An 18,100-nucleotide genomic window follows, 5' to 3' on the forward strand; every position below is an offset into this window, starting at 1 on the left:
AGTTGCCTTTTAAGCAAGGAGATGTAAGCCTTGGTTCTGTTTCTCATAGAATTAAATAAACTTGAAATGTGCAGGGCTCATTGTGGAATCACCCCTGAGTGCTCCAAAACTCCCTGAAATCCGCTCATTAACACCAGACAGGTGCGACTCCTGGTGAGCCGGGTATTCCAGCGTGCGCCTGTTCTGTTTCACCTGCAGGGTGAGGAAAAAGTACTGGAAGATTGTCAGCTGCCAAAGGTTGATCTCATAGCTCAGGTGAAACAACTTCAGGAAAAACTGAACCGTTTGCTGTATTCCATGACCTTCCAGAATGTGGATGCTGCCAACACCAAATCTCCGTGGCCCTTGGCCTCAGCACACCCGTTGGAGAGCAGCTGGAGTGATGATTCCTGTGACGGAGAAGAGCCTGACATATCACCCACCATAGACACGTGTGATGCCAATACAGCCACGGGGGGTGTAACTGATGTTATCAGAAATCAGGCCATAGACGCATGTGATGCCAATACAGCCATGGGGGGTGTAACTGATGTTATCAAAAATTGGGATTCCTTGATACCAGATGAAATGCCAGAATCTCCCATTCAAGAAAAATCAGAATGTCAGGACAGGTCCCTTTCTTCACCGACCAGCGTGCTTGGCGGCCCCCACCACCAGAGCCACACTGCAGAGGCTGGGTCCCGGAAGAGCCCGGTCGGGATGCTGGACCTGTCTTCCTGGAGTTCCCCTGAGGTCCTCAGGAAGGACTGGACCCTGGAGCCCCGGCCCAGCCTCCCTGTGACACCCCACTCAGGAGCCCTGAGCCTGTGCAGTGCTGACACATCCCTGGGGGACAGGGCGGACACCTCGCTGCCACAGACGCAGGGACCGGGGCTGCTTTGTTCCCCGGGTGTGTCCGCAGCAGCGCTGGCCCCGCGGTGGGCCGAGTCTCCGCCGGCTGACGACCACCATGTGCAAAGGACGGCTGTGGTAGGTGCCTGCTCTGCTCCCAGGCCCGTTGTTCCCGTGGGAATGTGGCCTGCCCAGCGCCACGGCAGCTGCCATTGTTTGTTCACCTCCTGACAGCTCACACCCCGCAGTCTGGTGCCAGCTCTGCAGGACTGGCATCATGGGAGCGTTTAGATTATTTCAGTTGTTCAGGTATTTTTAAAATGCCTGAGATGCATTTGCCTGCCTCAGACGTACCCTGGGCATGCTTCTCCACTGACGCTGACTCCAACGGGCACAGCCACAGACACATCTTCGTGTGTGATGGGCATAGGGTTCTTTGTCCAGAACGGTTTTTTAGATTTATTTTTAGGAATGCTTCTTTTTTTTTTTTTTTTTGTGAGACAATCTCGTTCCGTCGCCCAGGCTGGAGTGCAGTGGTGCGATCTCGGCTCACTGCAACCTCTGCCTCCCCGGGTTCAAGCAATTCTCCTGCCTCAGCCTACCGAGTAGCTGGGACTACAGGTACATGCCACCACACTCGGCTAATTTTTGTAGTTTTAGTAGAGACGGGGTTTCACCATATTGGTCAGGCTGGTCTCGAACTCCTGACCTCGTGATCCACCCACCTCAGCCTCCCAAAGTGCTGGGCTTACAGGCGTGAGCCACCATGCCCAGCCAGAAATGCTTCATATTTTTAACAGGTTTCACATATGCTAATTAATTTTAATAATTTATGAGTTAGATCGTATTATTTCTAACATAATCATTTTGGGATTTTGTGTATCTTGAGTAAGATAAAATTAAAAATCAGGTATGGTTGGGCTTACGCTTATAGTCTCAGCGCTTTGGGAGGCTGAGGCGGGAGGATTGCTTGAGCCCAGGAATTTGAGACCGGGCTGGGTAACACGGTGAGACCCTGTCTCTACAAAAAACACAAAAAATTAGGTGGGCGTGCTGGTGCCACCCATGGTCCCTGGTCTTCAGGAGGCTGAGGCAGGAGGATCACTTGACCTCGGGAGGTTGAGGATGCAGTGAGCCAAGACTGAACCACTGCACTCCAGCCTGGGTGACAGAGTGAGACCCTCCCTCAAAAAATAATAATTTAGCAGATACATATTATCTGAAACATCCATATACTATCATTTCATGCAAAACAACTAAAATCTGAAATATTTACTATTGGCTACATTAAAATATTCCTAAAGAGCTGTGGGTGAATCTGATTAAACTGTTGGAAGCATTTGACCTGCGTGTGTTCACCAGTTTTGAGTTGTTTCATTTGGGGTCTATGTGGGAAGATAAATTCAGGCCTTTGAAAGTTTTCACCTGGCAAAGTCAGCTCTGTGATGTAATTACTCATTATTTTATGACCATTTAAAAATCTCTATTTGAACAGGAGAAAGATGTTGAAGATTTTATCACAACATCCTTTGATTCTCAAGAAACATTAAGTTCTCCTCCTCCTGGATTAGAAGGAAAAACTGATAGAAGTGAGAAAAGTGAGTTGATTATCTTTCATTTTTAATTTTTTATTTCAGTGGTTTCCTAACACAGAATAGTCAAAAGAATTCCTGCATCCTTCGCCTGGTTCTGTGTCCGCCCCCCGCCGACCTCCACCCCGCCTCTGCGCTTTGTCGGGCGTGCACCTGGGTCCTCTGGACTCCTGAAAACACGCCTGTACCTTTCACACAGCCAAGGTGGCCGGCCGGGGCCACGCTCCACCCTGGAATGTTCACCCTGATCCGAGGCTGGCGTCTCAGCTACAGCTACAGACCTTGCTCAGATTCGCCGATTGTCCCAGTGGTGTCCTTTATGGAAAAGACACCCCCGCTCGCAGGCTGTGTTCAGGTGTCTTTGGCAGGATGGAGACTGGGGCGGCGTACGCCATGTTTCCAGGCTCTGCTGCCTTGCCTGCCCGCCCTGCCCTTCCCTCCCCTTGGGGTGCACGTCCCTCTCTCTGCTGTGGGTTTCAGGGCACGGGCCCTGGAGAGGAGCCGAGGGGCCGCTGACTGTGGCGTGTCCTCGGCATGGCGCGTGGGGGGCCGCGTTTCCCCGGACCTCATGGTGGGAGGTGCGTGGGCTTGACTTGGGCCTTTGTGGTGGTGCCTGCCAGGTTTCCTCCTCCTCCTGTGGGAGATGCGGAGACTGAGTATTCTCTTCCCTGTCGTGCTCACGCCACTGGTCTCAGCCTCCCTTGGTTGCCTGGCCTGGATCAGTTGTGGCGGTTACCTGCCACGCCGTACTTTTTTTAATTTCATAACTTTTTCTACAATTGTTGTCTTTTTACAAGTCAGTCACCTTTTTTTTTTTTTTTGAGACAGAGTTTCGCTCTTGTTGACCAGGCTGGAGTGCAATGGTGTGATCTTGGCTCGCCGCAACCTCCGCCTCCCAGGTTCAAGTGATTCTCCTGCCTCAGCCTCCCTAGTAGCTGGGATTACAGGCATGTGCCACCATGCCCGGCTAATTTTGTATTTTTAGTAGAGATGGGGTTTCTCCATGTTGATCAGGCTGGTCTTGAACTCCCGACCTCAGGTGACCTCAGGTGATCCTCCCGCCTCAGCCTCCCAAAGTGCTGGGATTACAGGCATGAGCCATCGCTCCCGGCGTCAGTCACCTTTTGAGGTGCTCTAACTTTTTAAAAAATCTGTTGGATTTTTCAGCAATTGAGTGATTTTTGAGAACATGGTCACAATTTAATTAGAAATTTTAGTATTTGCAGAATAGGGTCGGCGGCTTTTTAATTTTGTTTTTATTTATTTGATGAGTAGTGAGCATGCAGGGTAACAGTTATGGGTGCTGAGAGGACCATTTCCTGAGCAGCCTGTGTCCCAGCTCCCCACTCAGGACTGCAGCTCCCTGGGGATGCCCACATTCAACTCTCAGAAATGTCTTCTCGTATTTGCTTTATTTTCAAACCCTATTTGCTGTTTAAAGTAGTATCTTCAGCCCTCCTAGCCCCTCGCCACGCGCCCCTTGCTACACGAGGTCCAGTCTGTATGCCCTGTGCTGTCACAGCCAAGGTTTGCCCTTCAAGGATGCGCCCCGTTTTCCAGCAGAGCCGCTGGAAGCGTGCGTCCCCCTCGAGCCACTTTTGTTTTTCTTGGCTCTGTTTCTCCTGTGTTCTTCATTGCTGTCCTTGCACACAGTGTCCAGGTGAATGTCATCCAAGCCTTCCAAGACCAGCAGGTGCTTCCCCAACAACTCTTCAGGGGCTCCCAGGCGGCCCCTTGCCCCTCCTCAGTGGTCTCTTATTTTTCGAGACAGGGTCTTGCTCTGTCATGCAGGCTGGAGTGCAGTGGCGTAGTCTCGACTCACTGCAGCCTCCACCACTGCAGCCTCCACCTCCCGTGCCCAAGTCATCCTCCCACCTTAGCCTCCCAAAGTGCTGGGATTACAGGCATGAGCCACTGCACCCAGCCGGCCCCCTCTTTTTTAATGAAACATGTCCCCAGAAGCCTCTGTAGAAAAGGTGTCTGGCAGGTGCTTGTTTTTGAGAACTTCCTCGTCTCCCTGGCGATTGTCGGTCAGTTGGCTGGTTGCAGACACTTGGGTTGGAAGGTATCGCGTGCCTGTCCACCGCCTCCGTGCCTGCGCCCTCCAGTGACGCACGACCTTGGAGGGGCCCGCGCGGTCAGGGTGTCCACTGCCTCCGTGCCTGTGCCCTCCAGTGTTGCACGACCTTTGAGGGGCCCGCGTGGTCAGGGTGTCCACCGCCTCCATGCCTGCGCCCTCCAGTGACACGCGACCTTGGAGGCCTGCGCAGTCGGGGTGGAGGATTTCCTCCTTGTTCGTCCTTCCTCCAATCACTTCTCCTATGGTTTTCCCTCTTCTTTTTGTAATTCCTGTTATTCAACTATATCAGGCCTCCGGGATTGATTGTCAAATTTTCTTTCCCTATTTCTACTTTTATTTTCGTTCTCATTTCTAAGAGGTTTTCTTTAGAACTTTATTTTTCAACATTTGTGCGGAGTGTTCTGTTTCTGCGCTCATATTTTAAATTTCTCAGAACTCTTTCTTATCCTAACTGTTCCTCTCTCCTTTAGCTTTAGCTCCTTGGTTTCTTTCTTTTTTGGGGGGCGTTCTTGAGTTTATTTTGGGCACAGCCAGGTGAGAGGTCCCTGCACCTGGAGGAAGGTGTTGGGCCCCGAGGTGAAGCATGGTTTGTGCTGAAGGCACAGGGTCCAGTGGGACAATGGGGAATGTGGTCTTGGACTTGTGGAGCTCTGACCACCCGCTGGCGGCATCTGCTGGCTGTGATCTCCTCTGGATGGAGTGGGCCGGGACGCGGTGCTGGGTACCCATGTCTCGGTGGCACTGGGTGACAGTGCCCACAGCAGTCACATCCCAGAGTTCCTGGTACACGCTGTGGGAGCTGCAGCTCAGGGAGATGCCAGCGTCCTTCACCCTCAGAGATTTCTCAAACACCTGAAGTAGATGATTTCCCCAAAGATTTCTTCGTCGTCATCTTTAGCTGAGATACACAGGGCAGAAGTAGGACTTGGCACCATGATTAGGCACAAAGATTTGCAGGTCGTAGGGGTGGCCTGAGGCATTTTGGGGGGTACAGGCAGCGACCCAGCACCCTGCACCCTTGCACTGCTCCTGAGGCCTTTGTGCTGCTCTTTCGGCACTTGCCACCACTCACAAAAAGCACTTTGTTGGTTCGTTTTGTGAATGACATGCCTGTTATTTCTCTGAGGGGGTCATCGTCATCCTCTGAGGTTGTCCTCTGCCTGCATCGTTGGCCTCTGCTCCTCCCCAGTGTGCTCTCTGCTCAGCAGGCTGTGCCGGGGCATCATCCCCCAGGTGCCCAGGTGCTGCAGCCTCCGCTCCCAAGGGAGCTTTGTCCACCCAGGGGCCCCATCTCGCTGGCATCCTCATCCTCCTGCTTTGAAGATCCAACACCCTTTTTCCAGGGCGCCTCCTCCTCATCTGGGTCTTGTGTCCCTGACACGATCCTGCCTTAGTTTCCAAAGCGCCCCCCTCCCTGTGGGCTGGCGCAGCTGCAGGTCTCCGGGATGGACCAGGGCCCTGTGCATTGGGAGGTTTTGAATTTTTCTCCTTGAGACCCCGTGCCCACCTGACACAGGAGCTGCACTGCAGGGGGGAGCTGCACTGCAGGGACCCCACCGCAGGCACGGTCAGCGTTTGCTGAGCAGTCATTGGACGCCCGTCCGCTGCCTGCCTTAGCTCCGTGGCAGGCGTGGAGGGTGCAGGCCCCGCACGTCCCGCTACTCTTGAGCTTGCCCAGGCCATCTGGGTTTTGTGGAGTCTTTGGGGGCCATGTCTGGAGAAGTGAGCAGAAGTCCCCTAAGGCTGACGCTGAAATCAGGGACTCAGGTGATGTACTCAACCTGCGAAGTTGCATTTTCTTACTTGACATGCGTCATTCTCACCAGGGTTGTTTTTATGAAAGCATTTTTGGGGCCCGTCAGTGTTTTCTCCATGAGCAGAATCACAGTGTGGTTGTCGCTGGGGGCTGCGGGCCGATCACCCCTGTCCTGCCTCTGCAGTGCGTCCCCTGCGGAACCCCCTGGAGAGCTGTGGGTGGGACCCTGACCCTGTGGTGTTTTTAGGTGACGGCTCGGGTTTTGGAGCAAGACTGAGCCCGGGGTCAGGAGGCCCTGAGGCTCAACCTGCTGGTCCTGTGACCCCTGCTCCCGTCTCTGGAAGGTTTCAGCCGCTGCCGGAAGCCATGAAGAAGGGAGTGCATCCGAAGCACGTGAAGGTATGGCTGGCAGGGGCGGCCCTCACAGCTTCACATGTGCAGCCTCGGGGCATCCCCTAAGCCCTATGTCCTGCCTTGCCAGGGAGAGCCTGGGAGGGCCAGCTTTTCCTGGGTGCCTCTGAGCACCTGCATTTTAATGACTCACAGGAGGCAGCCCCACAGTGGCCCCGGAAGCTGCCCGCCCAGCCCTGCACTGGCCCCTTAGGTGGCCGCCTCCCATCTGGGCAGGGAGGGTTCTGTGAGCCCGTGGGCAGGTGGTGTTGCCCCGAGTCGCAGAGCCGGCCTGTGCCTCCCTCCCGCCTGTGCCTCCCTCCCGCGGGTGCCCTGTAGAGAAGCCGAGGCACCAGATGCCCCATTGCTCTAGGACTGAGCCGAGTTCTCTGCAGACGATGGGAGAGAAGCCACTCAGCCTCCTTGGAGTCAACTTTGAAGGCAGAATTTTGTGGAACTTTTCATAGGTTTTCTTTTCTCTCCCAGTTCAGCAGATCATTTTATGGCAAAACCATTGACAAAAACTTGGTTAAACAAGTGAGTGATAGAATGATGCCACTACAGGAGCTTAGTCAAGTGGTAAACATATTCCCAAACAACAGTTTTCACGTCAGCGAAACCTCTTCTGAGATTGCACAGTAAGTCCTCACTTAGCGTTGCCCCGAGGTTCCTGGAAACTGACCTCATAGGAAGGACACTCCTGTGCTGCTGGCCGCAGCTCCTGTTGTCTCAGCAGGCCCTAAGGGTGCCTTTGTTACATGCGTTTCGAAGTTGCGGTTTCCAAAACCCATCGATGACATTAAGTGAGGACTTACTGCATTCAGAATAAAACTTGTTTTACTTTATTTGGCTGGGCATGGTGGCCCATGCCTATAATCCCAGCACTTTGGGAGGCTGAGACAGGAGGATCGTTGGAGCCCAGGAGTTCAAGACCAGCCTGGGCAACATAGTAAGACCCCTCTCTGTCAGAACCGTGTCAATTAAACCTCTTGTTTTCATTAAAAAAAAAACAAAACTTATTTTACTTTCTTAAACATGGAAATTGGAGATATTTTTTAAAAAATCAGTTTTTTATTTCTTCTTTGCATTTCCCTTTTTTTTTTTTTTTTTTTTTGGTGAGACAGAGTCTCACTCTGTCACCCAGCGGTGCAGTCACAGCTCACTGCAACCTCTGCCTCCTGGGCTCAAACGATCCTCCCACCTCAGCCTCCCAAGTGGCTTGGATTACAGGCGTGAACCACCACACCCAGCTAATTTTTGTATTTTCTGTAGAGATGGAGTGTTGCCATGTTACCCAGGCTGGTCTTGAGCTCCTGAGCTCAAGTGATCTGCCCATCTCAGCCTCCCAAGGTGCTGGGGTTACAGTGTGAGCCACAGCACCTGGCCTCAAATTTTTATACAATATAAAACGTCAAGGAGATGTTTCTGTTAGTGTTTCCTATGGAAAACAATCTAATATTAGAATTCCTGATTTTTAAGGAATACATTTGATTAATGTTAACTCTTCATGCTTAGGTTTCATAATTTAAAAAGAAAAGCAAAAAAGGCAGGAAAGGCCTCCTGTGGCCCTTGAGGCAGCAGCTGCGAAGTGGAGGAGGAAGAGGAGGGGGAGGGGAGAGGGGGAGGGAGAGGAGGAGGAGGGGGAGGGGAGAGGGGAGGAAGAGGAAGAGGAGGAACTGCTGTCCAGGGAGCACCTCCAGCTTTGAAAGGTCCCAAGTCCAGTTGAAAATCACAAGGAGTTTTTTTCACGGATGTCTCAGACTGTTTCAAACTCAGAGGTTTCCTTTATTGTCTTAATTTCTGGCCTGTGTTTTAGAGTGTGGAGCCCCGGGGTTGTGCCCACACTGATGCGGCAGTGGGGATCTGAGTGGAGCTGGGTGCTTGCCCTGCTTGGAGGTGACTCCAGGCGCGTGGGGGACACCCACTGCTCAGATGCAGCCACAGACGCCAAGAGTGTTGGTCGATGCTCTAATAGCCGCTGTGGCCCCTATGCTGAGGAGGCTGAGAGGTCCTGAGCACGGGTGGGGCCCCGGCCACTCTCGGCCACCTCCAGCCATGCCTGGAATTGAGCCATGAGTGGGCAGGGTAGGTGCTGGAGCTGAGGAAACAAGGACTCCCCCCACCCCTGCCACCACCACCACTGACAGGCAGAGCTGCCTGGTCCTGACTGTGGAGGTGGCAGAACCTTCTCAGCCCTAGTGATTGTGTCTGTGGGACCCCCCAGGCTGCCTCACAGGCCATGTTCCAAGGTGCCCACTGGGCTCGGCCCCACTTCCCGGCCTCACGGGAACCCAGCTGCGAGGGCCCTGTGTCAGCTGGCGGGAAGCTGTGGCCCAGGGCCTCTGCATCTCTTCTTTGTAAGAGATGTTTTTTAAAATGCATTTTCTCCTCAATATAGAATCTAGAAAAGCATATTAAAAAGAAGGAAGTGGCCTGTCCTCTGCAGCTGGAACGGAGGGGCCAAGCAGCTTCAGGGCCTGCCCGCCACCCTGCTTCCCCGGCCCTGCTCCCACTGCACACCCCCCCCAACCCTGCTTCCCCAACCACGGCCTTGCTCCCCCCATCTCCGCTCCTCCCTGCACCACCCTGCTCCCACACCCCTGCTCCCCCCCAACCCCACCCTGCTCTGCTGCAGACCTCAGTTTGCATCCATCCTATGCCACATATGTTATGTTTAAAGTAAAAGTGTTTTCAGTTGTCAAAGATAATTATTTTTAGAATAAACATAGTATGCAATTTGTTTTTACTACTTTAGTGTTAATATTTGACTTTTTTTGGGCGTATCGTTAAAATTATAGGAAAGCATGTTTTCAGTCAGTCACACCCCATCGTTGGCCTCATCATTGCCTCATTTTGCATTTCCCTCTTTTTGGACTTCATTAGATTATTTTTCTCTTCAGGTTTTTATACAGACGTGTCCTGTGCTTGGGCGTGTGCTCATGTGGTGGTGACCGCGCGGAGCCTCTGGGCTCTGGGCTCTAGGCTAGTCGTGACACCAGCTTCTCCATAACCCCTCAGCCTCTCTGGCGAGACAGTCAAGTGTGTGTCCAGACACCCGCTGCTGCGTACTCGGTGGTATGAAGCAGCCACCTCATGTTCAGAGACCTGTGGGCAGGGCCTGCTGGTGGGGATGGTTTTCTCTGCTCCCCATGCCTGGCACAGGCAGCTTCACCCCACGCTGGTGATTGGCACTGGCCTCAGCCGGACCACGCATAGAGGCCTCCTGGGTGGCCATCGTGTGGCCTCCTCGTAGCGTCTCAGGAGGGCAGGGAGTGTGTGATATGTTTGTGATCTTGCTGTGGACATTGGCCTAAAGCCCTGCCCTGAGCTTTGTCCAGGCTTAGACGCGGGACGGTGTCCCCCTCAGGGAGCAGGTGGAGTGGAGGAAGTAGCAGGACCATCTTTGGAGTGGCTTATAGAGGCAGGTGGAGTGGAGGAAGTGGCGGGGGCCATCTTTGGAGTGGCTTATAGAGAAATTCACTCCAAGCCTGGCTTCCGTGTTACCTCTCTGAAGGTCAGGAAAGGTGGGCTTGAAAACCTTGTAGCTTGAGAAGTGGGTGCTACCTGTACGAAGCCGAGGTGGTGCCCTCCCTCTCCACAGCTGCCTGCCCTTCACGGAGTCCTGGCTGCAGCTCAGAGCCGCAGGTGGTGTAGAGCGTGGCTGTGTGGGGTGGCAGGCGACTCCCTTCTGACGTGCTTTCCCGCCACAGGCTTTGCTGCAGATGGTGCGTGACGAGAGCCACCAGATCCTGGCGCTGTCAGAAGGCCTTGTACCCCCGAGCGGCGAGCCGCGCCCACCCCGGAAGGAAGACGAGGTACAGGACGGCTCGCTCCATGGGGGAAAGACGCAGGTTTATTTTGCACCTCACACACTTCTTTTCCAAAGGATTTAAGGAGCTTGCGGTAACAGCCGCGTCCTTAGGGCCACGTGGAGACTAGGATTTCTTTTTTTTTTTTTTTTTTTTTTTCTTTTGAGACGGAGTCTCGCTCTCTCTCCCAGGCTGGAGTGCAGTGACACAATCTCAGTTCATTGCAACCTCCACCTCCCCGGGTCAAGCAGTTCTCTGCCTCAGCCTCCCGAGTAGCTGGGATTACAGGTGCACACCACCATGCCCAGCTAATTTTTGTATTTTTAGTAGAGATGGGGTTTCACCATGTTGGCCAGGCTGGTCTTGAACTCCTGACCTCGTAATCCACCTGCCTCGGCCTCCCAGAGTGCTGGGATTACAGGCGTGAGCCACCATGCCTGGCCTAGGATTTTTTTAGCACGGCCAAAAAGACTGAGGTCCAAGAACCCTGGGGAGGCCTCCCCATCTCCCACAGCCAGCGCAGGCTCTCGGGGCAGGTTCCCTGTGGGACGTGGAGGTGTGTGGGGGGCAGAAGGGCTCAGGGCTTTCAGGCCTGTGCCCTGTGTGAGCCTGTGGGGAGGCTGAGAGTGGCCTCTCCTGGCCATGTGACCCTGTGGACTCGGCCCATTCCAGCACTTGTCCCCCAGGGTGTCTTCTCCTGCCACTCGGGTGACTTGCCCTCCGGCCTCATTCCTCCCCTTGGGTCTCTCCTACCTCCCCCTCCACACCCCAAGCCCCAGCAACTGGACTTCAGGGCCTCACCTCTGTGCTGTCCACCCTGCGCCCCACTTTTGCCCAGGCCCTCCCCATCTCCCTGCCTGTCTGCTTCCAGCACCAGGGCCTGTGGAGCTTGTGGAGTGGGCGCCAAGCCCCATCACGCTCCCTCCCATCTCCGTGCCTGCCCTGTCCTGCCCCTGCGCCTGCCTCTGACTGGGATCAAAGCTTTGTGAGGGAGGGAAGGGCTTTGTCCCTGTGCCTGGAACACACAGGGTGTGCTGGTGCCATGGAGAGCCGGTGGGAGGGTCAGCCCCGCCCGCCCCTCCAGCAGGCCCTGGTTGTGTGCGAGCGGCAGCCTGGCTGGCATTCAGGAGGCTCATCGGTGCTGCACGCCGCCCCTGGGGACCAGCAGGTAGCCCCTTGCAGCCTTAGGTCCCCTCCAGGCCCTGGGCCTCGAAGGTGCAGCAGCAGGAAAAGAGGGAAGGAGCTTTGCTGACATTTTCCTGACCTTACTTTATCGTCTTTTTCAGTTTCTTCTGTGCTCACGATGGCAGCCTTTGCTTCTCATGCCCTGAATGGCCCTGGGCAGTGTGTGTCTTCTCTTCTGTCAGGGTCATTTCTGTTTGAACGGCTGTCAGTCTGCTCAGCTGCCGTAACAAAACACCCCAGACTAGGGGGCTTAAACAGCAGACATTGGTTTCACCTGTTGTGGCATCAGGGTGCCCACAGGGTTGGATTCTGGTGTAGGCACCCTTCCTGGTTTGTAGACAGCGCCTATGTGCTGTGTCCTCACATGATGGAGAGAGCGAGTGAGCTCTGGTATCTCTTCCTCTTCTTATGAGGCCTCATTTATCCTGAATCACCTCCCGCAGGCCCCATCTCCAAACGCAGTCACACTGCGAACTCTGGGGCACAGGCTTGCAGGTGCATTTGTGAGGACGCCACGTTTCTTCCTTCTTCCTTTAGGAAGTGCCCACCACGTGCCCCGATTGGAGAGGAGACCTTCTGCAGGTTGTGCAAGAGGCATTTGAAAAAGAGCAGGAGCTGCAGCCCCGACACAGTGGCTCAGATCCGGGGGATCACAGCTCCCTGCTTGAAAGGCTGGAGAAGATCATCCGTGAGCAGGTGAGTGTCAGCTCTGCCACCAGGCCTCAGTTTGCCCCAGGGGTCCAGCCCTGGCAGAGAGGGTGACACAGACTGTTTTGTGTGTGAATTTCCGTTTGTGTGTTTCTCTCGACTGCTGGAATGTGGCTGTGACTCACCCAGGCGTTCACGCTCAGTCCATGTGGGATGCTGCACTTTTCCACCTGCAGCTGTAACAGAACAGAGATGCACTCTCAGACCTCACTCTTTTCTGAGACAGGTGGCTAAAGAAACGTTCTCCATTCCAAGTAGCCCCTTCTGGGTTGGGAGGTGCTCTGTATGCAGGGCTGGGTGGCGTTGGTGCCATGGGGACACTAGAAATCCTGTTCCTGCCAGCGTATACATGAGGAGACCTAGTGTTGAGAATAACTGGCTTGCAGGCCTCACGCAGGGTAGCGCAGCCCAGCCCTGATGCCTGCAGGCCCCAGAGCTGAGGCCCAGCAGCTACTGTGCACCCATCCCACACTCAGCAGGCTTGTCCTGGCAGAGCGGGTTTTGAGGGTGGGCAGCAGGGAAGGCCGGGGCATGGGGTGGCTGCCCAGTGCTCAGGCTGCTTTTCCCGTTGTGCCCCCAGGGAGACCTGCAGGAAAAGTCCCCGGAGCATCTTCGCCTGCCGGACCGGAGCAGCCTGCTGTCCGAGATCCAGGCTCTGCGCGCCCAGCTGCGCATGACGCACCTGCAGAACCAGGAGAAGCTGCAGCACTTGCGCACGGCGCTGACAAGCGCAGAGGCGCGTGGGAGCCAGCAGGAGCACCAGCTGCGCAGGCAGGGTGGGTGCCACTGTCTACACTGCCTGTGGGGCCCGGCCTCTGCACCTGCCCACCCGACACTCACCTGTGTGGCCTTGAGAGCAGCGGGTGGTGACAGGGCATCATCTCGTCAAGCCCCTGAGTGTTGCCATGGTTGTCAGCTGATAGAACTGAGCAGAAAGGACCCTGGAGACAGGCAGCGCTGGGTGGGGCTGGCACAGCCTCACTCTTGGGCCTGGTGTGGGCAAGAGAGGCCTGGGTTGGGCTCTGAGTGCTGGCAGATTCTTGGGAGCTCGTGCTAGAGTTCAGGAATGTCTTGTAGGTTTCTACATTTAATTTAGTTACTTCGGGAGTTTTTATGTAGATGCTCAGGTCATCTGTGGGTAAGTAACGATTTTTTGTTTCCTGCCCACGTTCTCTCGCGTGCTGTGTCGTCAGCTGTGTGGGCAGATGCTGTTCCCTGCTCTTAGTTTTGGGGGCAGGAGCTGGTCTCGTACCCTTGCATGTGGGGTCAGGCGCCCTTGGTCAGCTTGGGGAAGTGCCCTCTGTTCCTAGTTTTGGATTCTGTCAAGGGAAACGGCCTTGCAGTTCAGCCCACGGCCCTTGTCCCAGCGCCCGTGCCCTTTGTGCTCTCTGGGGCTGGGGGCTGGCGCTGTGTGAGCGCTCATGAGGGGCACAGGGGGGCTGGTGCTGTGCACATGCTCATGAGGGGCACGGGCGATGGGTGCCGGCGCTGTGTGCGTGCTTGCGAGGGGCACGGTGGGGCCGGCGCTGTGTGCATGCTTGCGAGGGGCACGGTGGGGCCGGCGCTGTGTGCGTGCTTGCGAGGGGCACGGTGGGGCCGGCGCTGTGGAAATGCTCGTGAGGGGCACAGTGGGGCCGGCACCATGCGAACGCTAGTGAGGGGCATGGAGGGGGTGGCGGTGGGCCGGTGCTGTCCGAGTGCTCGTGAGGGGCACTGGTCTGTTTTCTGTTATGCCTTTTTGGTCTTGGTGCTGGGTAGCGCCAGTCCCACGGGGGTGCGGGAAGTATTTGGGAAGCAGCCCCTCTGCCCTCCGTTGTCTAGAATTGGGGTTATTTCTTCCTTAAGTTTTGGGAGAATTTTCCAGTAAAGCCACCTGGGCCTGGAGTTGCCCCTGTTGGAGGCAGTTTAGGGTGTGAGTGGGGGTGGGGTGGCGTCTTTAGGACAGCCCCAGGGCTGTATCACTCCTGGACTCTGTGTGCAGGAGGGTGGGCCCCGGAAGGAAATGGGCACAGAGAGCAGAATTGACCATCCTGGTTCCACTCGCAATGAAAGCTTTTAGTCCACAGAACCTCCTTTCTTCCCGAAGCACATACACCCCACGCCCCCACAAGTCTGTCTCTAACCTAGTGTCACTTGTGCAGCACGAGGAGCTCATGGGGGCCTGTGTCTGTTCTTTTGTCTTTCTCAGTTGAACTGCTGGCTTATAAAGTAGAGCAGGAGAAGTGCATTGCTGGTGACTTGCAGAAGACGCTGAGTGAAGAGCAAGAGAAAGCAAACGGCGTGCAGAAGCTCCTGGCGGCGGAGCAGACTGTGGTGCGAGATTTGAAGTCCGACCTCTGTGAGAGCAGGCAGAAGAACGAACAGCTGTCCCGGTCCCTCTGCGAGGTGCAGCAGGAGGTCCTCCAGCTGAGGTGCGCCTGATCCACCTTCCCTGGACACTGGCGGGAGTCTCCCTGTTGTGGCCATGGTTTTCTTGGTGATGAAGGGAAACAGAACCTCTGGTGGGCCGCAGTTGGGCAGCCCCAGGGGCACCGTGCCCTGCTGTCCCTGGGTTGATAATCCTGTGGTGGGTGGTGAAGCACATGCGTGGGACCTGGCAGGGCTCTGCCTCCTCTCCTGGAGCTCCCGGCTCCCGGGAGCACACTCTGGCCCATGTGGTCAGATTGTTCTGTGATGTCTCCACGCAGATCCATGTTGAGCAGTAAGGAGAACGAGCTGAAGGCCACGCTTCAGGAGCTGGAGACTGAGCAGGGGAAGGGGCGTGTCCTGCAGAGCCAGCTGGAGGAGGAGCAGCTGCGGCACCTGCAGAGGGAGGGCCAGAGTGCCAAGGCCTTGGAGGTAACAGGGCGTCAGGGCAAGGCAGCCGGCATGGGCTGTGTCCACTGGAAGCCTGAAGCCATGCTCCTCTTTCATCCTTCTTTTCCTGTTCTCCATGGCAGTGTGCCCAGTTGACAGCAGTGTGACGTAGCAGGATAGGGCTGTGTTTTCAGGTAAAATTGCACCTTGGTGTAGAGGCAGCCACCACAGGGCGAACAGTGCAAATGACCCGTGGTGGCACGATACTCCTGCTCAAAGCCCCCACTGTCCCTGAGCACTTGCTGTGGAGATGGACACAGCCTCCTCGCTGGCATCCAGACAGAGCGCAGCCTCAGAGGTCTGTGCACAAGGCAGGCTGGTGGTGGGGCCCTCTGCTTTGTATGGCGGAGGCCCAGCAGGCATCCTGTGGCTTCCGAGCAAGTCAGCCTCAGTTCCGTGGGTTATGGCTTTCAACAGCACGGAAATGGTGGTTCATAGCAAGCTGGGTGTGTGTCTCTGAGCCTCCGGTGGAGTGATTTTCTGGTGAGGGTGCAGGAGCCTTCAGTGGAGTGATTTTCTGGAGAGGGGCAGGAGCCTTCAGTGGAGTGATTTTCTGGAGAGGGGCAGGAGCCTTCAGTGGAGTGATTTTCTGGAGAGGGGCAGGAGCCTTCAGTGGAGTGATTTTCTGGAGAGGGGCAGGAGCCTTCAGTGGAGTGATTTTCTGGAGAGGGGCGGGAGCCTTCAGTGGAGTGATTTTCTGGAGAGGGGCAGGAGCCTTCAGTGGAGTGATTTTCTGGAGAGGGCAGGGGACATCTCTGAACCCAGGACGCGTATGTGCAGCTACTCAACACCACTTCCAAAAAAAGTATGTCATCTCCGCAGTCTGGGTTTTTTGTTACTTGATGAACTAACAAAAAAATCTTGTCCCTACATATGGCTAACAGGGTGCATTTCAAAAGGTAGCATTGCTGGGCTAAAGTATATAAACAAACGTGGACAGGAAAACCATGTAGATGCTTTTCCTCTTGATTCAGTGTCTCCCATCGTATGTGTTTGCTGTCTAGGAGCTGCGGGCGTCTTTGGAGACACAGCGTGCTCAGAGCAGTCGACTCCGCGTGGCACTGAAACACGAGCAGACGGCCAAGGACAACCTGCAGAAGGAGCTGCGCATCGAGCACTCACGCTGCGAGGCCTTGCTGGCTCAGGAGCGGAGCCAGCTCTCTGAGCTCCAGAAGGACCTTGCAGCTGAGAAGAGCCGCACCCTGGAGCTGTCAGAGGCCTTGCGGCATGAGCGGCTCCTGACGGAGCAGCTGAGCCAGAGGACACAGAAGGCTTGCGTGCACCAGGACACACAGGCCCATCACGCTCTGCTGCGGAAGCTGAAGGAGGAGAAGTCCCGGGTGGTGGACTTGCAAGTGATGCTTGAAAAGGTGCAGCAGCAAGCCCTGCATTCTCAGCAGCAGCTTGAGGCTGAGGCTCAGAAGCACTGTGAGGCGCTGAGGAGAGAGAAGGAGGTAAGTGCCACACTGAAGTCGACAGTGGAAGCCCTGCACACCCAAAAACGAGAGCTGAGATGCTCTCTGGAGAGAGAGAGGGAGAAAGCAGCGTGGTCGCAGGCAGAATTAGAGCAGTCACACCCACGGTTGAAAGAGCAAGAAGGACGCAAGGCTGCGAGGAGGAGCGCGGAGGCCGGGCAGAGCCCAGCGGCTGCGGAGCGGTGGAGGAAGTGGCAGAGAGACAAGGAGAAGCTGGTGAGAGCCGCCTGCCGGCGGAGCATCCGCACCTAAAAACGATAAGCAATTGGAGTTAGGATGGTTCATGTGGGGGACACGAGATTTATGTCTGGCCCTCTGATCTGGTCTGCCCTGGCCTGTGTGCCCTGACGCTGGCACCACACTGCTGTTACTGTAGCTTTCGAGAAAGTATTGAAATCAGGAAGTGTGATTTCTCCAACCTCCTTCTTCCTCTTGAAGATAGTTTCAGCTCTGTGGGGCTTCTTGCTATTCCATAGGAATTTGAGGATTGGTGTTTCTGTTTCTGCAGAACCTGCCATTGGGATTTTCTTAGGGATGGTGTTAAATGTGCTGATCGCTCTGGGTAGTATTGACATCTGGACAGTGTGAAGTCTTTTGATCCACACGATTACAGAATGTGTCTCTCCATTTAATTAGGTTTTTTTTTGAGATAGGGTCTGGCTCTGTCACCCCGGCTGGAGTGCAGTGATGAGATCTCAGCTCACTGCAATCGCTGCCTCCTGGGTTCAAGCGATTCTCCTGCCTCAGCCTCCCATGTAGCTGGGACTGCAGGCACATGCCACCACACCTGGCTAATTTTTGGATTTTTAGTAGAGACAGGGTTTTTCATGTTGGCCAGGCTGGTCTCAAACTCCTGACCTCAGGTGATCCGCCCGCCTTGGCCTCTCAGACTGCTGGGATTATAGGCATCAGCCACCATGGTCGGCTGTTTACTTAGGCCTTCTTTAGTTTCTTTCAGTAGTGTTTCATTGCTTTCAAAATATAAGTTTTATACTTTTGTTAAATTTATTTACTTATTTTTTGAGATGGAGTCTCATTCCGTCACTCAGGCTGGAGTGCAGTGGCACGAACTCAACAATGTTGAATAGAAGTGATGAGAGCAGGCCGGGCACGGTGGCCAATGCCTGTAATCCCAGCACTTTGGGAGGCCAAGGCGGGCAGATTACTTGAGGTCGGGAGTTCGAGACCAGCCTGGCCAACATGGCGAAAGCCCATTTCTACTAAAAATACAAAAAATTAGCCAGGCATGGTAGTGTGCACCTGTAATCCCAGCTACTCGGGAGGCTGAGGCAGGAGAATTGCTTGAACCCGCAAGGCAGAGGTTGCAGTGAGCCGGGATTGCGCCACTGCACTTCAGCCTGGGCAGCAAGAGCGAGACTCCATCTCAAAAAAAAAAAAAAAGCTCTTCGGAATAGTCG

General features: G+C 54.9%; 1 protein-coding gene across 22 annotated transcripts in view; it reads left to right on the forward strand.

The window, feature by feature from the left end:
* Positions 1 to 18,100, forward strand: part of PCNT (pericentrin) — a 122,092-nt gene that overhangs the window by 91,748 nt on the left and 12,244 nt on the right. For 15 of the 22 annotated variants that reach the window (XR_010125305.1, XM_063659856.1, XM_063659857.1 and 12 more), the window contains 9 exons: positions 199 to 969; positions 2,327 to 2,429; positions 6,507 to 6,658; positions 10,360 to 10,464; positions 12,181 to 12,339; positions 12,932 to 13,127; positions 14,540 to 14,762; positions 15,039 to 15,189; positions 16,212 to 16,898. Coding sequence is in view for 20 of the 22 variants with exons in the window: in XM_063659856.1 (XP_063515926.1) it covers positions 199 to 969; positions 2,327 to 2,429; positions 6,507 to 6,658; positions 10,360 to 10,464; positions 12,181 to 12,339; positions 12,932 to 13,127; positions 14,540 to 14,762; positions 15,039 to 15,189; positions 16,212 to 16,898 (2,547 nt within the window). In the remaining 2 variants the exon portion in view is untranslated. The remainder of the gene's footprint in view (positions 1 to 198; positions 970 to 2,326; positions 2,430 to 6,506; positions 6,659 to 10,359; positions 10,465 to 12,180; positions 12,340 to 12,931; positions 13,128 to 14,539; positions 14,763 to 15,038; positions 15,190 to 16,211; positions 16,899 to 18,100) is intronic. The other 7 variants (XR_010125306.1, XM_063659867.1, XM_063659869.1 and 4 more) reach the window with 1 other exon arrangement.

This window comes from Pongo pygmaeus, chromosome 22, assembly GCF_028885625.2.
Source record: "Pongo pygmaeus isolate AG05252 chromosome 22, NHGRI_mPonPyg2-v2.0_pri, whole genome shotgun sequence".
Taxonomy (NCBI): domain Eukaryota; kingdom Metazoa; phylum Chordata; class Mammalia; order Primates; family Hominidae; genus Pongo; species Pongo pygmaeus.